The sequence below is a fragment of the Podarcis muralis genome, chromosome 12 (assembly GCF_964188315.1).
Source record: "Podarcis muralis chromosome 12, rPodMur119.hap1.1, whole genome shotgun sequence".
Lineage (NCBI taxonomy): Eukaryota > Metazoa > Chordata > Lepidosauria > Squamata > Lacertidae > Podarcis > Podarcis muralis.
Genome location: NC_135666.1, coordinates 8,099,476 through 8,126,219, shown reverse-complemented (window position 1 = coordinate 8,126,219; position 26,744 = coordinate 8,099,476). Strand labels below are relative to the sequence as shown.

The 26,744-nt window shown below is 44.0% G+C and overlaps 1 protein-coding gene across 1 annotated transcript in view; it reads right to left on the bottom strand.

Moving 5' to 3' along the window:
- The window catches only part of LOC114607890 (vasoactive intestinal polypeptide receptor 1-like), a 35,222-nt gene extending 8,927 nt beyond the window's left edge, over positions 1-26,295 (bottom strand). Inside the window, exons 1-8 of the mRNA XM_028751562.2 lie at positions 26,185-26,295; positions 11,655-11,754; positions 11,009-11,116; positions 9,655-9,764; positions 8,525-8,622; positions 6,731-6,863; positions 3,800-3,953; positions 1,355-1,415 (exon numbers count right to left, since the gene is read on the bottom strand). Coding sequence (XP_028607395.2) covers positions 1,355-1,415; positions 3,800-3,953; positions 6,731-6,863; positions 8,525-8,622; positions 9,655-9,764; positions 11,009-11,116; positions 11,655-11,754; positions 26,185-26,220 — 800 coding nt within the window. The 5' untranslated portion in view covers positions 26,221-26,295. The remainder of the gene's footprint in view (positions 1-1,354; positions 1,416-3,799; positions 3,954-6,730; positions 6,864-8,524; positions 8,623-9,654; positions 9,765-11,008; positions 11,117-11,654; positions 11,755-26,184) is intronic.
- Between the last annotated feature and the right edge of the window lie 449 nt (positions 26,296-26,744).

Below are 26,744 nucleotides of genomic sequence, written 5' to 3'. Positions count from 1 at the left end.
CCATGTTCAGATCAGTGTGTCTTCTCCATTTTGTACGTTGCTGTGTGTTTGGAGAAGTGACTGCTTAGTTGCAGTCACTTGGGACTAACTTTATGGCTAGTTCTAGTTGTGAATCTGTGAGTAAACTACTTTTATACAGTGGTACCTCTAGATGTGAACAGGATCCGTTCCGGAGCCCTGTTCACATCCAGAAGTGAACACAACCCACGCCTGCGCATTTGCGTGTGCGCGGGTCACGATTCACCGCTTCTGCGAATGTGCGTGATGTCATTGTGAACGTCTGGGCATGCGCAAGTGGCAAAACCCGGAAGTAATGCGCTCCGTTACTTCTGGGTTGCCACAGCACGCAAGCCAAAAATACTTATCCCGAAGGAAGCTACTTCAACCCAAGGTATGACTGTATTAACGTTAATCAGATTCGTGTGTTTATTCTTTTTAAGAGGGATTAGAAGGGATTTTACCAGGAAAGAATCTTTAATAGTAAGACTCAGATGAGTCAGCAACAAGGTGATTGCTGCGTAATTCAAAAAGAGGGATGTTTGGAACTCTGCTAGAATATGGAACTTGCTAGAGCAAGTTAAGAAGGATATCATTAAATAATATATCGTCTCCTGCCTCCCTAATCATCCCCACAAACTGATCCATCTAGCTCTCAAGAGTTTCAGAAAGGGGACCTCCCCACCCCTATGTCAAAATGTTGGAGATCAAACCAGTGATCTTCTCACAAATGAGGTGCTCAGTGCTGAACTATGTCCATTCCCCATTCTCAATTCACAGTTGTCGTAGTGCCCTAAATTAGGGATGGATAAATTTGTCCATTTCACTTTGTCTTCGTTTCTCTTTTTAAATAATTCTTGAATTCACTTCCCTGCATTTGTTTGGTAATTGTTGCATTTTAAAAAATTCTCATGAAAATTTGTCAGACTCATAGTGCAAATTTCTCCTTAGTATCACATTTTTGCATGCGGTTTTGGCTAACGTAACAATTCCTGCAGGCAATGTTTCATAATAAACATAAATTTTGTGTTATTTTTGTAGTATATGTATTTTGATGCACATATTAAATGCTTCTTCCCTAATATGTCCAATTTTGTATACATGGTTTGTGTACAAAACTGCATCGCAAAATTCAGAGAAGTGCAGATTTTGAAGAATAGTTGCGTCTTGGTTGGATGAATTTCTCTTTAAATTGCAAAGAAACCTGAATACCATCCCCCACCCCCACCCCGGAGACCTTGGTTTCCCCCCATTTTAAAATTTCAGCATTTAAATTTCTGAGATTGAATGAAAACTTGGAATTTCTCCCTGTAATCATTTTGTGAAAATTTAGCAGTAAAATAAATAAATAAATCACCCAGTATTCTGTCTGTAAATCCTGTTCAAGATCCATATCAATGTGATGATCACTGGTGCTCCTGAAACAAAGGGGGCACATCAATTAAATAACAATCATAGGTTAAAATAAAATAAAATAAAATAAACTCAAGATATAAAACCACAAAATACATAATAAAAATATATAAACAACAACCCAATAGCCCCTCCCCCAAAAAAACACATTATAAAAGGGCATAGGATATACTTCAAGTCAGGCAAAGGCCTGGTTGAAAAGCAATGTTTTTGCCTGGCGCCTAACGGTGTATAATGAAGGCGCAAGGCAAATTTCCCTGGGGAGAGCATTCCACAAATGGGGAGCCACTGCAGAGAAGGCCCCGTTCTCGTGTTGCCACCCTCTGGATCTCTCGTGGAGGAGGCACATGAAGACAGACCTCAGAGGATGATCTCAGGGTCCAGGTAGGCTTATATGGAAAGGGGAGGTCCTTGAGGTATTGCGGTCTTGAGCCGTTTAAATGAGAAGAGGGAGTTCCCTGCACTCCAACTTGAACTCCTTGGAGTAAAAGGTGGACTATACTATACAGTGGTACCTCAGGTTAAGTACTTAATTCGTTCCGGAGGTCCGTTCTTAACCTGAAACTGTTCTTAACCTGAAGCAGCACTTTAGCTAATGGGGCCTCCTGTTGATGCAGCGCCGTTGGAGCAAGATTTCTGTTCTCATCCTGAAGCAAAGCTCTTAACCCGAGGTACTATTTCTGGCTTATCAGGGTCTGTAACCTGAAGCGTATGTAACCCGAGGTACGACTGTAAATGCAATTACAGTGGTACCTCTGGTTACATACTTAATTCGTTCCGGAGGTCCATTCTTAACCTGAAACTGTTCTTAACCCGAAGCACCACTTTAGCTAATGGGGCCTCCCACTGCTGCTGCACCGCCGCTGCACGATTTCTGTTCTCATCCTGAAGCAAAGTTCTTAACCTAAGGTAATATTTCTGGGTTAGAGGAGTCTGTAACCTGAAGCGTATGCAACCCGAGGTACCACTGTAATCAATCCATCATACCCTTGCCATTTATTTCACAAAAAATGAAAAGAGGATCTGTTTGATTTCATTTTCTTTTGTCAAGAAATGAATGCACACACACCTTAATCACAGGGCCAGATCAACAAATCCACTAAAACTCATCCAATGAATCAAGTATGCTTTGATTAAGTGGGTGACAGCCCTAATACACGCCTGGTAAACGAAATTATGGACAGGAGTCAAAATATAAGCAGTAGATGGAAAAGGAATATGATTGTAAATGAGGAAATATGTATCAGATTAAAGTATGCTATCTAATGTGGTAGGGGGGGAAAGTGGGAATAAAAACACCATAGAGGCAAGGGTGAGAAGTCAAATTGCTAGGGGAAATAATTACTGAAGCTGATTTGTTTCTGAAAGTTCTGAGACACACCAACACAACTGGATGCAGAGAAGACATCTCCAAGCAATTCAAACAAGTGTCCCAAACCCGTAGGCAAGGGTAAGGTGTTGGTTTGCTTAACACAGTGGCATGCAATGTAATTCTTCCTCTAGAAGATTGGACTTCAATTCTCATCAGCACTGGCACGGCCAATGGAGAAGGTTGATGGAAATCGTAGTCCAACAAAATCTGGAGTTCATCACCCTTGGCTTGATGCAGAAAGACCAAGTGTGCTTGCCGATCTTAGCAGGGGGTGGGAGGAAGAATTTGGAATCCAGTTCAGTTGGGTGATAGGGAATAATAATAATAATAATAATAATAATAATAATAATAATAATATACCCTGCCCATCTGGCTGGGTTTCCCCAGCCACTCTGGGCAGCTCCCAACAGAATATTAAAAAACATGATCAAACATTAAAAACTTCCTTAAACAGGGCTGCCTTCAGATGTCATCTGAAAGTCAGATAGTTATTTATTTCCTTGACATCTGATGGGAGGGCATTCTACAAGGCAGGTGCCACTACCAAGAAGGCCCTCTGCCTGGTTCCCTGTAACTTCGCTTCTCACAGTGAGGGAACTGCCAGAAGGCCCTCAGAACTGGACCTCAGTGTCTGGGCAGAACGATGGGGGTAGAGATGTTCCTTCAGGTATACTGGGCCGAGGCCTTTTAGGGCTTTAAAGGTCAGCACCAACACTTTGAATTGTGCTCGGAAACATACCAGGAGCCAACATAGGTCTTTCTGAACCGGTGTTACATGGTTTCAGCGGCCACTCCCAGTGACCAGTCTAGCTGCTGCATTCTGGATTAGTTGTAGTTTCTGGGTCACCTTCAAAGGTAGACCCACGTAGAGCGCATTGCAGTAGTCCAAGCGGGAGATAACCAGAGCAGGCACCACTCTGGCGAGACAGTCTGCGGGCAGGTAGGGTCTCAGCCTGCATACCAGACAAAGCTGGGAGACAGTTGCCCTGGACACAGAAGTCAAAGCCATCTACTAACCCCAGCCAATCAGGATGAAACTCCATGCGTACTGTTTGTCCGACACAAAGGTCAGCATCAGTAGGGTTTGCAGATACATGCCCTCGACCAGCAACCAGAAGAAGTTGGCTAGGATGCTGAACTGGAAGAAAGACATTGCAGACTTGCATGCCACCTACAGGACAAAAGAAGGTAGCATTTCAGACAAGGATGTTCTATCACCAGGTAAGGTTTTCTTTCTGCTGAGCTGTTGCCCTCAACTGAGGGCTGTGACCTTTTTCTTCTCCTGTCTGAGATGATGATCATTATAGAAGCATAGAATCGGAGAGTTGAATGGGATCCTAAGGGTCATCTGCAGTGCCGGATTTATGTATAAGCTAAACAAGCTATAGGGACGCGGGTGGCACTGTGAGTTAAACCACAGAGCCTAGAACTTGCCAATCAGAAGGTTGGCGGTTCGAATCCCCGTAACGGGGTGAGCTCCCGTTGCTCAGTCCCTCCTCCTGCCAGCATAGCAGTTCGAAAGTACATCAAAGTGCAAGGAGATAAATAGGTACCGCTCTGGTGGGAAGGTAAATGGCGTTTCCGTGCGCTGCTCTGGTTCGCCAGAAGCGGCTTAGTCATGCTGGCCACATGACCCAGAAGCTGTATGCTGGCTTCCTCGGCCAATAAAGCGAGATGAGCGCCGCAACCCCAGAGTCGGCCACAACTGGACCTAATGGTCAGGGGTCCCTTTACCTTTACCTTTAAACAAGCTATAGCTTTGGGCCCCACTCTCTTGGGGGGGGGGGCAAAAAATTAAAGGGGGAAAAATCCTGGATGTACATTTCCAAAATATGAGTTAAAAAAAAATGAAATCTACATACAGCAACAGTGTTTTGTGTTGTGTTGGCTCCTATGATGTAACTCATAGGCCCCGCCTGCTCGCCTGCTCCCTAAAATATCACTGGTTTGCTCCTTTCTATATATAGGGTGCCTACATTCTGCATGGACTGGTTGCATGGCAACAAGTGCAAATGGCTTGAGATACCTATGAGGTCCATAAATTACCATATATCATATATTCAACACAAAAAACAGCGACAATTTGTTGTTGACAAAGGACAGCTGGACATATAAAGGGCCCCATTACCTTCAGTAGCTTAGGGCCTCATCAAACCTAAATCTGGCCCTCGTCATCTGAATCACAGCTAAAGAATCCTTGATGGTTGACTATCCAATCTCTGTTTGAAAACGTCCAAGGAAGGAGAATCGACCACCTTCCACTGTCAAACAGCTCATACAATGGGAAACCTCGGCAGCTGAAAAATGGCCACAGGCTGTCGGTGATGGCACCAGGTGGACTTCCCTGGGGAGAGCATCCCAGCCACAACTGCGAAAGGTTGGTAAGTGAAGCTTTCTGCTGATGGAAAGAACTTTTCTGCTCTTGAGGAAGTGATGGACTGGTTTTGCTTGGGACTAGTATTCTGCTCATGCTTCCAGTCTGTACATTCTCCCCTCCCCCCTTTTCCCCGAAAGGGCAGTGGAGTCTCCCTGGTACTCTCACCTCACAAAGCGAACTGAGTTTGCCCCCAAGACTTCTTACCCACTAGGGAAATCAGGAAGCATGAAATGGCCATGTTGAATAAGGTCAAAGCCATCCTTTCCCCCTCACGAAAGCAAAACAGAAGCCATGTCTGAAAAACCTCATAGCCCACTCCTTCTGCAAACACTAAGCTTTTGTTTCAGGTAGGTAACCATGTTGGTCTGACGCAGTCAAAATATATTTTAAAAATTAAAATAAATTGTCCAGTAGCACCTTAGAGACCAACTAAGTTTGTTCTTGGTATAAGATTTTGCGTGCTTATTGTATCTGAAGAAGTGTGCATGCACACAAAAGCTTATACCAGGAACAAACTTAGTTGGTCTCTAAGGTGCTACTGGACAATTTATTATATATATATATATATATATATATATATTTGCTTTCGTAGATTTTCACGGGTACAGGAATGCAGGTTTTGGTGTCCTCGGGTATCTTCCCGTGTAAAAGTTGGGGTGTCTAGGCACCCCAACTTTTACACGGGAAGATACCCGAGGACACCAAAACCTGCATATATATATATATATATATATATATATATATATATTTGCTTTCGTAGATTTTCACGGGTACAGGAATGCAGGTTTTGGTGTCCTCGGGTATCTTCCCGTGTAAAAGTTGGGGTGTCTAGGCGACGTTTCTTGAAGAAAAGGCACACTAGCCTGGGAACTTCCTCTCGGCCCAGAACATTGGAGGCTATACACCACACCCCTCAACAGTATTTATAGGAACTCAAACACTGAGATCCTGCTCTGTTCCAGTAACAAGAAGCCGAAAGCACCAGCCTGAAGATGACGAGTGAGACCTCGTCGAAACGTCGCCTAGACACCCCAACTTTTACACGGGAAGACACCCAAGGACACCAAAACCTGCATATATATATATATATATATGGCTGATCGCCGAAGAATTGATGCTTTGAATTATGGTGCTGGAGGAGACTCTTCAGAGTCCCATGGACTGCAAGAAGATCAAACCTATCAATTCTGAAGGAAATCAGCCCTGAGTGCTCACTGGAAGGACAGATCCTGAAGCTGAGGCTCCAATACTTTGGCCACCTCATGAGAAGAGAAGACTCCCTGGAAAAGACCGTGATGTTGGGAAAGATGGAGGGCACAAGGAGAAGGGGACGACAGAGGACGAGATGGTTGGACAGTGTTCTCGAAGCTACCAGCATGAGTTTGACCAAACTGCGGGAGGCAGTGGAGGACAGGAGTGCCTGGCGTGCTCTGGTCCATGGGGTCACAAAGAGTCGGACATGACTAAACGACTAAACAACAACATTTATATATATATATATATATATATATATATATTTCGACAAAGCTTTTGTGTAAACTATTATTTTCAAAAGCGGGTCAGATGCATACCGTTGACATCAGGCAGTGGTCCATGCTGTCGTCGGAGAACAAAATGGTGTCTTTTGTGAAAACGGCAGCTGCCCTCAGGACGAAGGAGACAAACAGATGCATGTGGATATAATTCCGTGTGCAGTGGAATTTCCTGGAAGTGGGCAGGAACGCAGATTGTCAGTTTTGCAGGCTGACATAAAGTGGCTGAATTGAGCTGAATTCTGCTTTAAGGGCACCTAAATGGTGGCTTTGGCTGCAGGAATGATAGGACTGGCCACCAACTTGGGTATCTTTAAAAGGGATTTAGCTTACAAGGAGTTAGGAGTGAGAGATTCTGTCAATATCAGCTCCTCTCAGTTTCTAATTTTTCCAACTTTACGGTCCCTTCTCCACATTTCCAGATCCGCTGGTGATTTGTTTCTTTAAAAGACCTTGTGAAGAATCATCAGCATTTTATTTTGAACTTCTCCTAATCCACAAATGTGCAAAGCAATCCCCCACAATGCAGTGCATTCTTGTATGTTGTTTCAACCAGCATTTAAATAATGTTACTTTCCTGTTGCCTCGTGTTTTCCAGTGCTTTAAAGCACTGTGTCTGAGTGCTTTATTCTCACCCTGGATTTCCCCCCAGGAAAAACCACTCTTTAAAAGCTGAAGTGCAACCAATGTCAATTTGATTTCCCCACGGATTGCCATTTGCTCCGACTCAACACTAAAGAGTGGATTTTCCTGGGGAAAGCTCTGGAGCAAAAAGAAAGAATGTGAGTGAGTGAGCACTCAGATATGGAGCTGGAAAGTGCAGAGGAAAGTCAAGTGCTGCTAAGCCCTTATATGCACACTTGGCTGGAGGACTGCAACACAAAATTCAGAGAAGTGCCAATTTAGAAGAAGAAGAGTTTGGATTTGATATCCCACTTTATCACTACCCGAAGGAGTCTCAAAGCGGCTAACATTCTCCTTTCTCTTCCTCCCCACAACAAACACTCTGTGAGGTGAGTGAGGCTGAGAGACTTCAGAGAGAAGTGTGACTGGCCCAAGGTCACCCAGCAGCTGCATGTGGAGGAGCGGAGACGCGAACCCAGTTCACCAGATTATGAGTCCACCACTCTTAACCACTACACCACACTGGCTCTCCCACACACTAGATGGCTGTGTTTCAGTTCTCTTGGAGTTTGAGCCACACCTTGGGCAAAAAAATAAAATAAAATCCTGCACTGCAGAGGGTGGACTAGATGGCCCGTGTGGTCCCTTCTAAATCTACAATTGTATGATTCGATGAATGTAAATTAAATTTCTTGTCCATCTCTGTGAGGCACTTAGACTACGTTCAGTCTTTATTTATCATTCTTCTTGATTAGCTTGTGGGGTGTTTACATGCCATCCTGTTCATTGCTCATCCATTCCACATTTCCCCATCACTTCCCTAACCTCAAAGGAGTTTCTATTTTTAAAGTGGTTTTGTTGTACAAAGGTGACTGAGCTCTTTAATCCGCTTTAAATGTGAAAAACTAATTTTCCGGCACACGTTTGAATTCCACCTGCAAAATTGTGGCAGTCCGGAGGTGCCCAGGGTTGTGATGGAGTCCAACGGAGCTATTCCGCTCCCCATCAAAGTCTGTCAAAGTCTACATGATGCAGCTAAGCTATAGACCCCAGAAGCACATGGCTTGAGGAAAACTCAAACGTATCATGGGATATATATGTGTGTTAAGAAGAAGAGGGAAAGCAGTTTAGTTCAAATCCCAGGGGGGGGGGGGGACGAGATAAGCGTAGAGCTGGGTGCTGTCTCTGAAAGGCACGTTCAGCATTTACCGGAAGAAGGTGAAGATGAGCAGAGCTGTAATGAGCGAAGCCAGGGAAGTTGCATAGCCTGCCGTGTAAATGTGCCAGAATGTTGAATAGTATGATTTCTGTGGAGGGAAAGAGAACATTCAGAAATGAAGGCACATGAGGAGAACACATCTTTCAGAGTTAAAACCCCGTTTCCCTTGGCAACCACGGAGGAGGAGGCCATTGTGTAGAAGACAGAAGAAGAAGTAACATGGGTCAGGAGTTGGCTTCACCTGCTAAACAGCAGCCTGAAGGAGCCTTCTGCAGAGTGACTCCACCTGCTGGTGATCAGCCTTCTTGCTCCTGAGGAGAACCAGCTGGCTCCAACTTTCTTAAGCAGGGTTTCCAACCTCAGTCTGTTGCTGGAAACAACATTCATCATTCCTGGCCAGACCTTGCTGCTTCTTGTGACCTTAGACCCTCAGCTTTCTTGACCCTAGATCATCTGACTACGTGAACTGAGATACTCCTGACCTTAGGACTGGACTGAACCTTGTATACAGACTCTGCCTCCAGGCAATAACCCCCTGAGATTCGGCTGGTTGGCTGGCTTCTCCCTCCACTGAGCTCTGCCATGACTGAGCAGCACAGGACTATGACGAGAAGACCTTCCCTTCCACGATTGATGCACATTTGCTTGTTTTCATGCATCTAGGCTAAGGATGACCAACTTCTGCATTCAGTAGTTTCTCTTCTGTTCAAGGCTAGCTTTGGCGTGGGCATTTGACCAAGGGCCAAAAAGACCCATTGCTAATCTGATCCCAATGATGCTTTGGACCACCAGCTGAGGCCACCTTCAGAACTGCAGCTCCCTAGTGATGCTCCTTCTTGTTGTCCCCACCAGTCACTTACTTCACCTCACTCTCCCAAAGTCATCCAAGGAATCTGAACGGGGGAAGATTCAGGGCACTTAATGGGGAACAATGGCCACACGCTCTTGGCCACCTGCCAGCCACATCACTCTGCTTTCTAGGCGAACAGGGCAAGGGCAAAGTGATGGAGAGGGCAGGCGCGGTGCAAATGTGCTGGCAGGAAAGCAACTAGCGTGTCTAGTTTTGGTTCAGATGTCAAAACAGGAGAATATTCGGTGCAGTTTTAGAAGCTTGACTGACCTGATCTTCTGGCCCCTTTGTAAAACTCTCTTCAAACCCGCAGGCAACTGGATATGGGGGGAATGGCTCTGACCAGTAAAGGCCTGGAGTGCAATTTCTGTGCAGGAACCCTGCAAAAAAATACCACTGTGAAGCTCTAACGTTAACACATTCTATCCTAGAACAATGTCACCAGTAAATCGAGATGGCAATATCTGGAGAACCTAAAACACTAATGGGCATTGTAATGGTTCTAGGGATTGCTCGTGCGTAAGCCGGTGCCCACACCTGGCTGGGTTGCCTAAGTGAACCCTTTCTGTCCAGACAGCCACTCACCAGTGGCTGTCTCAATCGCTGGCAGAATCCTTCAGTGGGCGTTTCTTAAACTTCTTCCAACAAAGAAGTTCTTTCATGCCCAGTCTCCTCCTACTCTCCCTGCGCGGAAGCCTTTTGCGCAAGGAGGGCGTAGGCAGCGGAGGACCCTTCCTCCCCCCACTGGTCCCCAGCAAGGAGTCATGTGACCCCCTCTCAGATTCCCCCATCTGCCCCCCTTCTCCACTGGAGCTACGCTGATTCCCTTTCCCAGAAGATGGGCTGCCTCTCCCAATCCCGGGACGCTCTCTGGGATCCCTCTGGGGCTTGCTCTCTCCCTCCGGCACTGATGGCAGTTCCCTGACAGGCATAAACCAGAGTGTCTGGTAGCTGGGGAGAGGGGCAGGGACCTTGTTTCATAAGATTTATACAACCACTTGATTGTAAAAAGCAAAACAAAACCCAACTGCAGAGACTAGCCGGCCCGAGCCTTGCTGCTGCTCAGCGCCCCCTGGTGAGGTGGGAACAGGAACTGTAAATGGTGAGCCCAAAAGGTGTCAGGTGACCTGGGCAGCCAGTAGGAGGCTTGTTGACCTTATATAATACCCGTGAAGGTGGGAACCAAACTGAATTTGTCTCCAATCTTCACCGCCACTGTATTTAAACTACACCATTTCCCTCTTGGATAAAAACTCTAAGAAAGAATGGGAGAAATTTATAATTTATTTAGGAGACCGCTGTAAGCAGGTGAAATCATCAGCAGGATTCTAATCTCACTTGTAATGTAACAAATACTACAGACAATATGGATAGATATAAAATATAGATTATGATATAATATGCAGTTGAAAACGTTGACATTAGGGGGGGATGGAGGGAGGTCTCAAGATTCTGGGCAATCTCTGTGTACGGAAATGTATTTGGTTTTGTTATAAATCTATATTGGGGAAAACCAAATAAAAATGAGTTTTTTAAAAAATAAACTGCACCATTTCCCTCTGTGACCCACATGAGCTCTGACAGAGAAATACAAAGGAGGGAGATTTTTTAAAAAGGGTCTTGCCATGTATGCTGGTGATTTCTTCAAAAAATCCTGGGCAGGCGAGCGTCACCGTCTCTCCAAAGGTAGCTTTGGGCCAGCAACTTAGTCCATCCCAAACGCCTGAACACCCTAAGGAGAAAACTCAGTGTCAGATTGAAGACTCCTACTATCCAGAAAGATGAATAATGGCTTTACAGGGTCCAGCAGAAGAAAAGCCCGCTGGACCAAGCCAATGGCTCATCTATTCCACCCAGGGGCCACCCAGGTTGCTGCTGCAACTTGGTGAATATTTATACAGTGGTGCCTCGCAAGACGAAATTAATTCATTCCGCAAGTTTTGTCGTCTTGCGATTTTTTTCGTCTTGCAAAGCACGGTGTCGGGAAAGTTTTGGAAAAGCTTCAAAAATCGCCAAAGTCTTTGAAAACCTCAAAAAAGGCTACCACACTGCATTCTATGAGTTGCTCCTCGAAGTCAAGTCGCAACTGTATTAACGGTGTTAACAAAAAGGAAATAAACTTGCAAGACGTTTCTGTCTTGCGAAGCAAGCCCATAGGGAAAATCGTCTTGCAAAGCAGCTCAAAAAACAAATGGCTAGCGAGTTTTTTGTCTTGCAAGGCATTCGTCTTGTGAGGTACCACTGTATAGGATTGGGCTCACGCCTGTTACCTTTAAAATCTGGTAAGAGAGTTTCGTTTTCCACCAAGCATCGACTCTCATCTTTCATAAGCTGTTGGAATATTCTGCATTCTGGATGGATGGAAGCCACCTGCGATGAAAAAGGGGGGTGGGAGAGAGAGAGGAAAAAAACTGTATTTTATTTTCTTCCCTCTCCCCTTTTTTATTATCTTTATCGCGTTTTTAAAAATTACAGAGAAAGCGTAAGTTTTCTTACATTACATCCAAATATTCAAAAAGTAAAAAAAGAAAAATATATAAAAATATATTTTTATAATATAAAATATAAAATATAAAAATATAAAAATTTATAAAAATATAAAAAGGAAAGGAAAAGAAAGAAAAACGATGAATAATAAAAAAACGAAAAAGAATTAGTCAAGCACACAAGTTTGTTCAAAGTAATTTGAATATTCTATATGCCAGGTTCTCAGAAAGAGATACATTTATAATCCTTCTTTTCTTTCTTTCTTTGCAGTCACTTTCTTTCTGTTCCGGAAAACTAGTTTGAATCCCTGCTTTATTAATTGACTTCCGTCTATCTCTTTGCGGCTTCAACGCTTCTCTTAAGTGACAAATATTCTGTATTCATTTATTAAAATCAGTTTTTTTCATTACATCTGTGAGATTAATCTAAACACAACCAAGCATTGTTTTCGGAACCATATTTTGCCAGGCAGTTTTTAAAGCAATCCCGTTCCTTTTTTACCTTGTCGCCTGAGTGCATTTCTTATTTTAATTGAACAACCTGCTTTTATTGATATTGTTAATGCTTTATATCATAAACCGCTTAGTAGTTTTTAGTTCCTTTTTTAAAAAAACCCCACACCAAGCGGTATATAAATTTTGTTGCTCTTTTTCTTATTTTCATTGAACAAAAATTATACACCACTTGATTTTTTAAAAAAAAAAAGTCAAAAGATGATTGAAATCAAAACATCTAAAAAGAGAGAAAACACACGTAATGTCTCGATAGACCTGCCTTAGCAAAACTGTTTTAGGCCAGTGCAGAAAAGAATAGAGCAAAGTTTGCTGCCTGGTGTCAAGAGGCAGGGAGTTCCAAAGGGTATGCTAGTGTTACTCACTAAACCAGTGGCTGGGGGCTCTTTTCAACAAAAGGACTGAGCTCCTTCTTGGATAATCTTCCCAAGGGTCATGTGGTGGCAAGGGGCAGCTCCAGAGTCAAAAGTGGGTGTGGCCAAAGGAAAAAAGTGGGAGGAGCTGTTGTTGTTGTTTAGTCGATTAGTCATGTCCGACTCTTCGTGACCCCATGGACCAGAGCACACGAGGCACTTCTGTCTTCCACTGCCTCCCACAGTTTGGTCAAACTCATGCTGGTAGCTTCCAGAACACTATCCAACCATCTTGTCCTCTGTCATCCCCTTCTCCTTGTGCCCTCCATCTTTCCCAACATCAGGGTCTTTTCCAGGGAATCTTCTCTTCTCATGAGGTGGCCAAAGTATTGGAGCCTCAGCTTCAGGATCTGTCCTTCCAGTGAGCACTCAGGGCTGCTTTCCTTAAGCATGGAGAGGTTTGATCTTCTTGCAGTCCATGGGACTCTCAAGAGTCTCCTCCAGCACCATAATTCAAAAGCATCCATTCTTTGGCGATCAGCCTTCTTTATGGTCCAGCTCTCACTTCCATACATCACTACTGGGGAAATCATAGCTTTAATTATACGGACCTTTGTTGGCAAGGTGATGTCTCTGCTTTTTGAGATGTTGTCTAGGTTTGTCATCGCTTTTCTCTGAAGAAACAGGCGTCTTTTAATTTTGTGACTTCTGTCACCATCTGTCATGATCATGGAGTCCAAGAAAGTAAAATCTCTCACTGCCTCCATTTCTTCCCCTTCTATTTGCCAGGAGGTGATGGGACCAGTGGCTATGATCTTAGTGTTTTTTTATGTTGAGCTTCAGACTATATTTTGCGCTCTCCTCTTTCACCCTCATTAAGAGGTTCTTTAATTCCTACTCACTTTCTCCATCAAGGTTGTGTCATCTGCATATCTGAGGTTGTTGATATTTCTTCCGGCAATCTTAATTCCAGCTAGGGATTCATCCAGCCCAGCCTTTCGCATGATGAATTCTGCATGTAAGTTAAATAAGCAGGGAGACAAAATACAGCCTTGTCGTACTCCTTTCCCAGTTTTGAACCAATCAGTTGTTCCATATCCAATTCTAACTGTAGCTTCTTGTCCCACATAGAGATTTCTCAGGAGACAGATGAGGTGATCAGGCCCTCCCATTTCTTTAAGAACTTGCCATAGTTTGCTGTGGTCGACACAGTCAAAGGCTTTTGCATAGTCAATGAAGCAGAAGTAGATGTCTTTCTGGAACTCTCTAGCATTCTCCATAATCCAGCGCATGTTTGCAATTTGGTCTCTGGTTCCTCTGCCTCTTCTAAATCCAGCTTGCACTTCTGGGAGTTCTCGGTCCACATACTGCTTGAGCCTGCCTTGTAGAATTTTAAGCATAACCTTGCTAGCGTGTGAAATGAGTGCAATTGTGCGGTAGTTGGAGCATTCTTTGGCACTGCCCTTCTTTGGGATTGGGATGTAGACTGATCTTCTCCAATCCTCTGGCCACTGCTGAGTTTTCCAAACTTGCTGGCATGTTGAGTGTAGCACCTTAACAGCATCATCTTTTAAAATTTTAAATAATTCAGCTGGAATACCATCACTTCCACTGGCCTTGTTATTAGCAGTGCTTTCTAAGGCCCATTTGACTTCACTCTCCAGGATAACATCAGAAAATTCCACGCCCAGGGAGGAGAGCTTCTGAATGGGGGTTGGGACCATCAGATTTGAAATAGTGAAGAATTGCAGAGCATCTAACCTTGACCCTAACACAAAAAAGAAAAATGTGAGGAGCTACCCAGACCAAAATGCAATTGTTTTTATTCCATTTTAGACCAGGAGCAGATAATTTTCTTCTTTCCCTTAGTGTGTGTGTGGAGGGGGAGGGATATTAAGTTACACCCCCCCCAAAAAAAATAGCACCTCTCTTTATTGCAAAAAAATGGAAAGATGCACTTGTAAATGGCCACTGTCATGCTGTCAATGGAAGCATCTAAAAATAAATAAAATAAAACCAGACAGCGCAGGGTTTTCGCACGGCGTCAGGCCAAACGAATACCAACTTCCAACAAAGGTAGCAAAAAAATTATTACTCTGAGAAGGGCAATGCAATTTGCATTTCAAAAGGACCTATTCAGAGCTTGGGCTGGAATCTAATTGTATTCTCCCCCACCTTCTCCTTTGACTGTTTCAGATGCTTTTCAAGAACTGTAATCATGTGAAATGGTTTGCTGTTGGGATACTTTTATGCTGGCGTTTCGAAGGAGCCAGAGATAGAATTAAGATGCAACAGTTCCATTCCCCCTGCCCCCCGCCCCGGTTTTTAATATAGAATCCTCTTTCTGTGATCACAAGGAACTTCTTAAATTCAAAGGAGAAATGAATGGGAAATGAGGTTGTCGGATCTTTGGCCTGACCTTAATCAAGGGTCCCCGATTTTTTTTTGGGGGGGGGCTACTTGGTTGCAGAAACTCAGTCCCAATGCCCCCTACCTTATTAAAAGCACTATTCAGAATAGCAGAACAGAAGATAATGCCACAATTAAATTCAAAACAGCCACATTTATTCAGAACTCAATTAAAACTATTCAGTTTGATTAATTCAACCAAACTGATGAACTTGATGCAGTGATACCATTTTTTCCCCCTTCAAAATCTGGCCGTCGATTACACCTCCAGTGCATACCGTCCAATATTTCTCAGATGAAAATAGGGATATTCTATTCTACATCAGGAAGTTTCTTTCCTTGTTTGATCTCCCACACACATAAATGCCATATACACAGTTCCATCGGTCACCTTGAGCCAACTGCAACCTCTCCACCTCACCTACCACACAAGGTTGTTGTAAATAAAAAAACCCCCGCAAGGGAATGATCATGAACAACACCTTCAACAGATAAATGGAAGGATATAAAATTTGAGCTATAAGCTGCCTTGAGTCCCTGTCAGCGAAAGACTGTGAGAATGATCAGGAACATACCTGAAAGTAAATCCTACTGAATTCAGTGGGACTTAGTTTTGGGTAAAATTGCTTAGGATTGCAGTGTAAGCCTGCCCAGTTTTTGCCCAGTTCCCTGGGAGTAAGCTCTATTGAATATAATGGGAACTTACTTCTGAGTAGACATGAAAAGGTTTGCAGTGTATGGATCCTTTTACAAAAAAAGGAATAAACACTCCACACATTTCCTAAAAAAATAATAATAGCTGGCTGCAGAAGCACTGCAGTTAAAGAATATAAAGTGGATTGTTTTATAATTTTTCTTCAAAATTTTAAGAAGGGCTACGCATGCCAGTTCCACCATTCATTTGGCGAATTTTATTTTCAGTATAAACAGGAGTCGGTTTTTCCACCCACACCGCTTTTAACTGTTCTCTGAGGTGTGGAGGGGAGGAAAAAGGAAGAACAGGACATTCAGGGATCAAATCAGAAACCGGGATCACTTCTGTAATTCTGGGAAAATTGGGACATTTGGAGGGTCCCTGCTGCCCCTTAGGCAGTGCCGGATTTATGTATAAACTAAACAAGCTATAGTTTAGGGCCTCACTCTCTTGGGGGCCCCCAAAAAAATTAAAGGGAAAAAAACCTGGATGTACATTTCCAAAATATAAGATAAAAAACAAATAAAATAAAACCTATTTAAAGCAACAGTGTTTTGTGTTGTGTAGGCTCCTATGATGTAAGTCATGGGCCCCGCCTGCTAGCCTGCTCCCTAAAATATCACTGATTTGGTCATTTCTATATATAGGGTGCCTACATTCTGCATGGACTGGTTGCATGGCAACGTGCAAATGGCTTTAGATACCTATTAGATCCATAAATTACTATATAGCATATAGGTAAAGGTACCCCTGACGCTTAGGTCCAGTTGCGGATGACTCTGGGGTTGTGCACTCATCTTGATTCATAGGCCGAGGGTGCCAGCGTTTGTCCACAGACAGCTTCTGGGTCATGTGGCCAGCATGACTAAGCCACTTCTGGCGAACCAGAGCAATGCACAAAAACACCATTTACCTTCCCGCCAGAGCGGTACCTATTTATCTACTTGCACTTTGACGTGCTTTCGAACTGCTAGGTTGGCAGGAGCAGGGACCGAGCAACGGGAGCTCACACCATCATGGGGATTCAAATCGCCAACCTTCTAATTGGCAAGCCCTAGGTTCTGTGGTTTAGACCACAACGCCACCCACATCCCTCTTATATAGCATATATTCAACACAAAAACAGTGACAATTTGTTGTTGACAAAGGACAGCTGGACATAGAAAGGGCCCCATTACCTTCAGTAGCTTAGGGCCTCATCAAACCTAAATCCGGCCCTGCCCTTAGGTAATCCCGCAAATTAATGTGGGGAAATGCTGAACCGAGTTTGAGAAAGGGAGATGTTGTAACTGACCAGGTTCTTTCCTTTCAGCTCCCCAATTACGGTAAGAACAAGGGTTCGAATCCCCACTCTGATATGAAGCTCACTGAGTGAGCTTGGGCCAGTCACTGTCTCTCAGCCTAACCCACCTCACAGGGTTGTTGTGAAAATAAAGTGGAGAAGGTAGAACCTTGAATTCCTTGGAATAAAAGGTGAAATATAAATGTAAGAAATAACTATTGGGGATTGTTCTAAGACTGAGCAGAATGTTAGCTTTAAAGAACTTTTAGCTTGAAGTTGGGGGACTCTTAGGGGACCAAGTTTGTGCCCAAACTGCTTTGTCATTTCACCTTTTTCCCCACTGCCATCACTCCTCAGTTTGTGGTCCTGGCTCTGCCTAGATTTGATTTGGTTCCAAATTCATGTTCTATTCTGTGGTTCTGCCTTCATCAAGGGAAATCTCACACTGAAACGGTTACTTCACCTGGGTCTCCCCTGCTGGATGAGAGAGATTCTTCTTACAGGACTATAATATACATATTCAGTATTCATTGCCTTGATCTTTCATCATTACGTTAATTGCGCCTGGCAAATCAGTTTTAAATAACCAGGAATTAAAATAAAGTAGAACATCTAATTAACACCAATGCCGAAAATATCAACCTTGCTCCGAGATCCATGAGGGCTGAATTACTGGAGTCGGAGATCAAAGTCCTGACTGTTAAATATATCCCACTTCTTAAAGCTGAGCTTTAATAATAGACGACGGCTCATATCAATATGTAAATGTGTTCTGCACAAGAGCATTGGCCCTGAATTTCACCCGAAGCAAAATGTTGAGATGGTTTAGGAAGGCAAGCAAAACAAAAAATGGGGTGAAAAAGAAATTTGTGGGTGTTTGGGTATGCCTTGCACCTCCAACTGATGTTTGATGCTTCTTCACCTAGCGCATCGCTAAACCATGAAATTCACAGGTTAATGCAATAACAGCAGCAAGAACATTATTGGCCCAAAAATGGAAGCAAGAAGAATTGAAGAATGGAGGATGAAGTTAATGGACTATGCAGAACTAGATAAACTAACAGGAAGGATTCGAAACCGACGGGACCAGAAATTTACTGGAGTAAATTTACGGACTATTTGAAAAGTATTTGTGAAGATCAGATGACGTTTGTAGGTTTGCAAGAAGTTTTGTGAGGAGTATTATTGGAAGTATTGCAAAAATGGAGAAGGGGAAGGATGATTTGTTAAGAGATGTAAAGGCAATATAAAGTTAAGAAATGCATAAGAAGTGGTTAAAACGGTGGATCATCAGAGGTGCTGATGGAAGTCTAAAAAGATTGTATAAGTGATAAGTTTTGTGATATATTTTATAATTTATATGTTAAAATCAATAAAAAAATGTTTTTTTAAAAAAAAGAAACTCACAGGTTAAAGCTTACTGGGAAATTATATATAATGAATTGAAAAGGATGTTCAAAATAACTTTTATATATTTAAAAAAAAAAACAACCAGAAGCTTTTCTTTTGGGAATTATAGGGACAGAACTACCTAAATTGTATAGAAATTTATTTATGTATGCTACTACAGCAGCAAGAGAGTTACTTGCCCCAAAATGGAAAAAAGCGGAAGTTCCAGAAAAGGAAGAATAGATACAAAAACTTATGGAATATGCAGAAATGGCAAAAACTTACCAGAAGAATAAGAAATCAAGATAACAAACTTTTTATAAAAGAATGGGAATGGTTTATTGAATATTTACAGACAAATTATAAGCAGATAAAAACATTAGCAGGATTATTGTAATAACCTACAGTTTTAGAAGAGTATATATTTGCTGCAGATAATTAAATGAGCAAATTAAATGAATTTGGATAGGATATGCAGAAGATATTAAAAAAAAAAATTAAGGAGCCGCAGAAAGAGGGGGAAGGAAGTCAAATTTGGAAATGTTGAATTGATTGCGAAACTAATGAAATGTATAAATGTGAAAAGTATAAATAAACTCACTAACTCACTAACACAATTACTAGTGATAGCTGTTAACATGGAGAGCTTGAAAAGGAGGTAAGGCAAATTCGTGGAGGATAATAACAAAAATGGCTGCTAGGGTGGATGGATATGTACTGCTTCCCAGACCAGATGCAATAGGTCCATGAATAGCAGCCTTGGAGAAACAGTAACCAAGAGATGGCTTTTGTGGACTTTTCTGGTTCACCTCACCACTGTGGGCCACAGAAGGTTGCCTAGATAGGCCTTTGGTTTGATCCAGGACAGTTCTTAGGTATATTAAATAAAATTCTGTGGTTGATTTGAGTCTGGTGCTCATGTGAGACACCTGAGGGATGTCAAGGGTAGCAAAAGGAATTTTGATAAATCTAGTCAGACATGGCAAGAAGATGCCACATACTCTCATATTGTAGATTTCCCAGCAAGACTACAATAAATACCAGCAAAATTTGAAACAGCTTTTCATGAATTTCTCAAGGTTTATGAAGCTAGCTTGTTTTAACAAACCATGGTTAAGATTAATCAAAGTTTAGGGTTCAGGCATGACAGTAAACTGTGGCTAGGGTTGGGGAGAAATTTCACGCAGTTCTCATTTCAAAGCGATCCTACCTAGTTTTCACTTTACAGAGCAATGTGTGTGCTGAGAGACAGCCATCCTACAAAATTCACACTTCTCTGAATTTTGCAATGCAGATCTCCACCGAAGGGATATGTGCAAACATGCTGGAGGACCGCGTCATAAAAGTCAGAGGAGTGTGGATTCTGAAGGCAAACTGCATTTTTTATTTGTGTACATGGAAACCAAGCCTGATGAGGAATGGTTGAAGGAGTTGGATATGTTTCGTTTGAAAAAGAAGAGACCGAGAGGAGATATGATAACTATCTTCAAATATCTAAAGATCTGTCCCATGGAAGATGGAGCAAGCTTGTTTTCTCCTGTTTCAGAGGGTAGGACCCAAACCAACGGCTCCAAGTTGCAAGAAAAGAGATTCCAACTAAACATGCAGAAAAACTTTTTGACAGTTAGAGCTGTTCAACAGTGGAACGGTCTCCCTCGGGGAGGTTGTGGACTCTTCCTCTGAGGTGTGTCTTGCCCCTCACTTTATGTTCCTTCCGATGCCAAGTAAAAACCTTTTTAAAAAAATAATCAGACTTTTAAAAGTTGACAGCGGTGAAATCCTTTCCATGTCTTAACTCTGCTAATTATGAGAATTATTTCAATATCTGTGTTTGTTCTTACTGCATTGCTGGGACTAGGCAATGGCCTGGGACTCAGGCTCAGACTCAGAACCAGAGGAGTCTCAGTCTGCACCGGATCCTTTGCCTCAGGCATCATCTGAACCAAGTTTGGGGCCTCATTCTGAAGAGCCCCAGTCTGCACAGGTTCCCCTGCAGCAAACACTAGCTGGGCCGAGTCAGGGGCCTGAGCCTGCCCTGGCTCCAGATGCGGGGATGACCTCGTTGCCTTCAGCTGGGCCATCACTTACAGCTGCTCCACTACTGGTTGGGTCAGGGGAGGCTGAGGCGGCCCCTGGGTCTAGTAACCCACCGACATCTCCCAAACTACAGAGACTGCAGAGACTAAGGTCTAAGAGGAGGAAAGACCTGAGTATTCACAGGAGGAGTGCTTGCCTTTGGGTGAAACAGAGAGGTGAGTCGCCGGGGGATCAGGACTGGCCGCTACCCCGACAAAGATAAAAGGCTGTCGGACCCCACCCCAGGTTGTGGGAGCAACATTGCTGTACGCTGGATCCTGCACCTGTCCTTCTCTGGTTTCCTGCATGGTTACCCCTGGGCCCAGCACATAGATGACCCTTCCAGTTCTACAATTCTATGATGGTAAAGGTAAAGGGACCCCTGACCATGAGGTCCAGTTTTGGCCAACTCTGGGGTTGTGGCACTCATCTCGCTTTACTGGCCGAGGAAGCCGGCGTACAGCTTCCGGGTCATGTGGCCAGCATGACTAAGCTGCTTCTGGCGAACCAAAGCAGCACACGGAAACACCATTTACCTTCCCGCCGGAGCAGTACCTATTTATCTACTTGCACTTTGACGTGCTTTCGAACTGCTAGGTTGGCAGGAGCAGGAACCGAGCAACGGGAGCTCACCCGGTCACAGGGATTCTAACCGCCGACCTTCTGATCGGCAAGTCCTAGGCTCTGTGGTTTAACCTACAGCGCCACCCGTGTCCCTAAATTCTATGATGAGGTGTTAATTAATTTATTCTGATGTGCATCATCCTGTGACAACATTGCAGTCCCACCCCCTCACTCTGATCAATATCTCTATTGCTTCCCATGAGGACATGGTCCCCTGGCCCTCTCACGCTGTGGAGGTGACCCTGAGATGCTCTTCTCATTTTCTCCCACGCTAGTCATGTTGCTTTGTCGATCTCCTCCTGCCACCCCCAACCGCCCCCTGGCTGGGTGGAGAAGAGAGGAAACTTCACTTTTGTACCTAACTCTTCCACGTCAGGTTTCTGACATGTTCCGTGACTCTTTTTGTCATCCCAATTAAAAGTTAATAGCTGTCAAAAGTGCTTCACGTGTTCAAAGGCATTAAGAGTAATGATAATTACTAGGTGCGCTCGTCAGGCATTCAGATGCAACCACCCATGCAGGCAGAAATTGCTCAGGCAGACAAAGGAAACAGAGAGAGAGGGAGAGAGGGAGAGAGAGAGAGAGAGAGAGAGAGAGAGAGAGAGAGAGGCGCAATGGCTGGGGGCTGCCATGCGAGAGGAGTGGGTTTCATGGCTGTGGCAGCACGCAGGGACCGATCTGGACCTACAAATTGGCTAGGCTGAAGGATCAGTCCCACAAATCAGATCAGGATGTCTGTGTCTGTGCACAGACCTATAACTGAGGCTCAGACCAACCCTGCAAAGTAGGCAAGGCTGGATGATTGGTCCCACATTGTTAGGTCAGAGGGAGTGTCCGCACGTTGGCTTTTAATTTATTCCCACAACAGCCCTGCTGTTAGATGGGTTAGGCCGATTTGATTTGATTTGGCCAAAGTCACATGCTTTGAAGAAGAAGAAGAAGAAGAAGAGTTTGGATTTGATATCCCGCCTTTCACTCCCTTTAAGGAGTCTCAAAGCGGCTCACATTCTCCTTTCCCTTCCTCCCCCACAGCAAACACTCTGTGAGGTGAGTGGGGCTAAGAGACTTCAAAGACGTGTGACTGGCCCAAGGACACCCAGCAGCTGTGTGTGGAGGAGCGGAGACGCGAACCCGGTTCACCAGATTACGAGTCTACCGCTCTTAACCACTACACCACACTGGCTCTGAAGTACAGTGGTAGCTTGGTTCTCAAACACCTTGGTACTCAAACAACTAGGAACCCAAACACTGCAAACCCGGAAGTAAGTGTTCCAGTTTGCGAATGTTTTTTGGAAGCCGAACGTGCTCTGTTTTGAGTGTTACGCTTCCAATTTGAGTACAACACTTCCGTTTTGAGTATTACGCAGAGGTCCATCTGTTTTTGCTATTTATTTTGAGTTTTTGTTTTTGCAGTTCTTTTTTTTTTGTGACTGTGTGGAACCCAGTTCAGCTACTGATTGATTGATTGATTGATTGATTGTGTGACTGCAGCACATCTCAAATGAAATGCTTTCATTTCATGGATCAATGGTCTCGTTAGATAGCAAAATTCATGTTAAATTGCTGTTTTAAGGGTTGTTTTTAGAAGTCTGGAATGGATTAATCTGTTTTGCATTACTTTCCATGGGAAAGTGCTCCTTGGTTTTGGAACGCTTTGGTTTTGGAACAGACTTCTGGAACAGGTTAAGTTTGAGAACCAAGGTACCACCATATGTACGTATTTGTATGGGGGTAGATTGGAGGGTTGCCTATTCCGGGGGGCTGCCCTTCCCCTTTTGTTGCCCATATTTTATTTGCTTTGGGGGGGGTGTATGTGCTTTCCCTATTTTGGGGAGGAAATCGGGGGCAGCACCCATTTTTCTGTTGTGGAATGAGTATGCCTTTGTCTCCCTGGCAGTTTCCTTTAGGTTTCCAGATGTACTTCCAGGTCTTAAAAAAGACAGGGCCTTCAGAAATGGATTCTGACTAGCTGCCAAACTGCTGTGCTGTGGATTTTTTACCTCAGCCAGGGGTTGGGCAACCAGGCTCCTGTGAATGCCCTTTTCCAGATTTTCATGTCTAGATTTCTTACTTTAACTCTCCTTCCTTGTATTAATTTATGGTATCGTGTGTGTGTGTGTGTGTGTGTGTGTGTGTGTGTGTTCAGAAACGGCTCACCCTTTTCTGAGAAGACGGGAATTGAATTTGAGCCAAAAACCTGTTTTTTCCGAAACGCAAATGTCACAACGTTCCGCTTACAAACACCCAAGTGAGCCCAAGAAATCTGTTCAAACTCCTTCTTAAGGAGGCCGAAGTGAAAAAAACAAAAACCTGTCATCATTGCTAGCGTGGGTACATATGCCCCACTCCCCTTGCTTATCTAGCCATAACTGAAACAATATTTTGATTTAAAACTCTCTCTCATTTTTGCCATGCGTTCAAGGAAACTACTAGTTGGACTCAAGAAAGCTTAAAAGAAGAAGAAGGATGAATTAGGCTCTACTGTTATCAGAAGAGAGAAAAATAGGAATGAGGTCGCCATTGATCCCTAAAGGAATGTGTGTGCAGAAAGCAATCGGGATGTGGAAGTTTCCTGCATTCAAGCAAGTTCACTAGCAGCACTTCTAAGTACAAAAGAGCCTGTGGATCTCAGGGAACAAGAAAAATAAATCAATAATAATAATAATAATAATAATAATAATAATAATAATAATAATAATTTATTATTCATAGCCCAACCATCTGGCTGAGTGAACCAGATCTGCATTTAGTAATTTAGTTTAAACTCTGGAACTCACTCCCAAAGGAGGCAGCGATGGCCACCGAGTTGGGTGCCTATGAAAGAGGAGTGGACAAATTCACGAAGGAAGAAAAGGCAATTATCGATGGCTGTTAGCCATGATGACTATGCCCTGCCTCCACGCTTTCCTCCTGAATCCCAGTTGCTGGAAACTACAGGAAGGGAGACAGCTCTTGCGCTCGAATCCTGACTACAGGTTTCCCACAGGCATTTGGTTGGCTACTGTGAGAAACAGAGTGTTGGTCTGATCCCATTGGTCTGAGCCCTCAGGGGGTTGTGGACCCTCCTTCCTTGCAGGGTTTTAAGCAGACGTTAGATGACCATCCATCATGGATGCTTTAGTTGAGATTGAAGGGGGTTGGGACTTGACCAGTGTTTCACAAACTTGGGTCTGCGATTGTTTCTGGACTACAGCTCCCATCATCCCTAGCTAGCAAGACCAATGGTCAGGGATAATGGGAATTGTAGTCCAAAAACAGCTGGAGACCCAAGTTTATAAACACTGGGCTAGATGAACCCCGGGGTTCCGCCCAATTCTACAATTCTGCGATTCTTACGTAAGATATTCAGATAGTTTCCTTGCACAATTCAAAGTGTTGGTGCTGATCTTTAAAGCCTTAAACGGCCTTGGTCCAGTATACCTGAAGGAGCGTCTCCACCCCCATCATCCAGCCCGGACACTGAGGTCGAGTGCCGATGGCCTTATGGAGGTTCCCTCACTGCAAGGAGCCAAGTTACAGGGAACCAGGCAGAGGGCCTTCTCGGTAGTGGCACCCGCCCTGTGGAACGCCCTCCCACCAGATGTCAAAGAGAACAACAACTACCAGACTTTTAGAAGACATCTGAAGGCAGCCCTGTTTAGGGAAGCTTTTAATGTTTAACAGACCACTGTATTTTAATACTTTGTTGGAAGCCGCCCAGAGTGGCTGGGGAGACCCAGCCAGATGGGCAGGGTATAAATAATAATAATAGTTCTGAATATCCATTTTTAAACCCATCTTGAAAGATGAGACTCCATTAGCAATATTTGTCTTCTATGCATTTCTGCCTCTCTCTCTTCTCCTCTCCCTTCTGCTTTCTCCATTCTCTTCTCTCCCCCATTTCTCCTTCTGCTAAAATTCCCAGTAAAAACAAACATCAGTGGTGGTGACCCCCATCATTGGGGTTTGGCCTGCCTAGTGCTCCTTGAGCTATCAGACGAAGACGAACGCTATCTCCACAGCAGAAGTTCAGCAGCAACAACAATTATTTAAGCCATAGTTGAGAGTGGAAGCAGCAAAGCATCCGATAACCTCAGCTGCCGGCACAACACACATAGACGTGCCCCGTTACGTCCTTGCTCCCTGTATGAATTCACCTGAGAATAATTGCCAGCTTCTCATGCCAGAGACATCAGACATCAAATAAGCAGAGACATCACCTTGCCAACAAAGGTCCGTATAGTTAAAGCTATGGTTTTCCCAGTAGTGATGTATGGAAGTGAGAGCTGGACCATCAAGAAGGCTGATCACCGAAGAATGGATGCTTTTGAATTCTGGTGCTGGAGGAGACTCTTGAGAGTCCCATGGACTGCAAGAAGATCAAACCGATCCATTCTGAAGGAAATCAGCCCTGAGTGCTCACTGGAAGGACAGATCCTGAAGCTGTGGCTCCAATACTTTGGCCACCTCATGAGAAGAGAAGACTCCCTGGAGAAGACACTGATGCTGGGAAAGATGGAGGGCACAAGGAGAAGGGGGCGACAGAGGACGAGATGGTTGGGCAGTGTTCTCGAAGCTACCAGCATGAGTTTGACCAAACTGCGGGAGGCAGTGGAAGACAGGAGTGCCTGGCGTGCTCTGGTCCATGGGGTCACAAAGAGTCGGACACGACTAAACGACTAAACAACAACATGCCACACTCCCAGTTCCTAAGATCACACCTCTGAGGTCCTCGCTAACCGGTGACCTCAACCCACTTCTGTTTGTTCCCCTCTCAAAACTGCAGTGAAAGAACAGTAATCTGCCTATTTAACTCTTCTTAAACCACCTCAATGGAGCACTGCAGGATGCTCAGAGGCTTTTAAGGGCTCCTCGTGGACCCACAGAGAAGGAACAAGCTGACACTTTGCAAAGGCACAAACCAGCTTCTCCCAAAGAGGAGCAGGCTGTCTAAGGATTTCACTCCCTGGAAAGGCAAACAATGGATTCACTTACCAAGGGGAAGAACAGCGAGCAGAAAGTTAGCAGCATCTTCCGTCGCGGCAGGAGACTCTGTCCCTGCCGGCACACGGCTGACGATCCACACCAATCAAGCACCGCCTCTTAAGATACACCTTCTCAGCTCGGCTTTCAAGGAGCAATTCTCCCTGCAGGCTCCAGTCCTCATAGGTAAGCAAAAGCACCATCTTCATTAGCATCTTACCAGCAGTAGTAGAAAGACAGGAATAATGAATCTTATTGCTATTGCTACCACTGTCATGTTCTTTTTAAAAAATAAATAAAAGGAAATCTTATTTATTGACTTCTCAAGAAAAAAACTGTACGGACCGTAAATTGCTTTCTCCATTGACTTCCCTTCCACAGTTTCCATATCTACCCTTAAATGCTGCATATTTTACATATACAGTGGTACTTCGGGTTAAGAACTTAATTCGTTCTGGAGGTCCGTTCTTAACCTGAAACTGTTCTTAACCTGACGTACCACTTTAGCTAATGGGGCCTCCCGCTGCTGCCGTGCCACTGCTGCACGATTTCTGTTCTCATCCTGAAGGAAA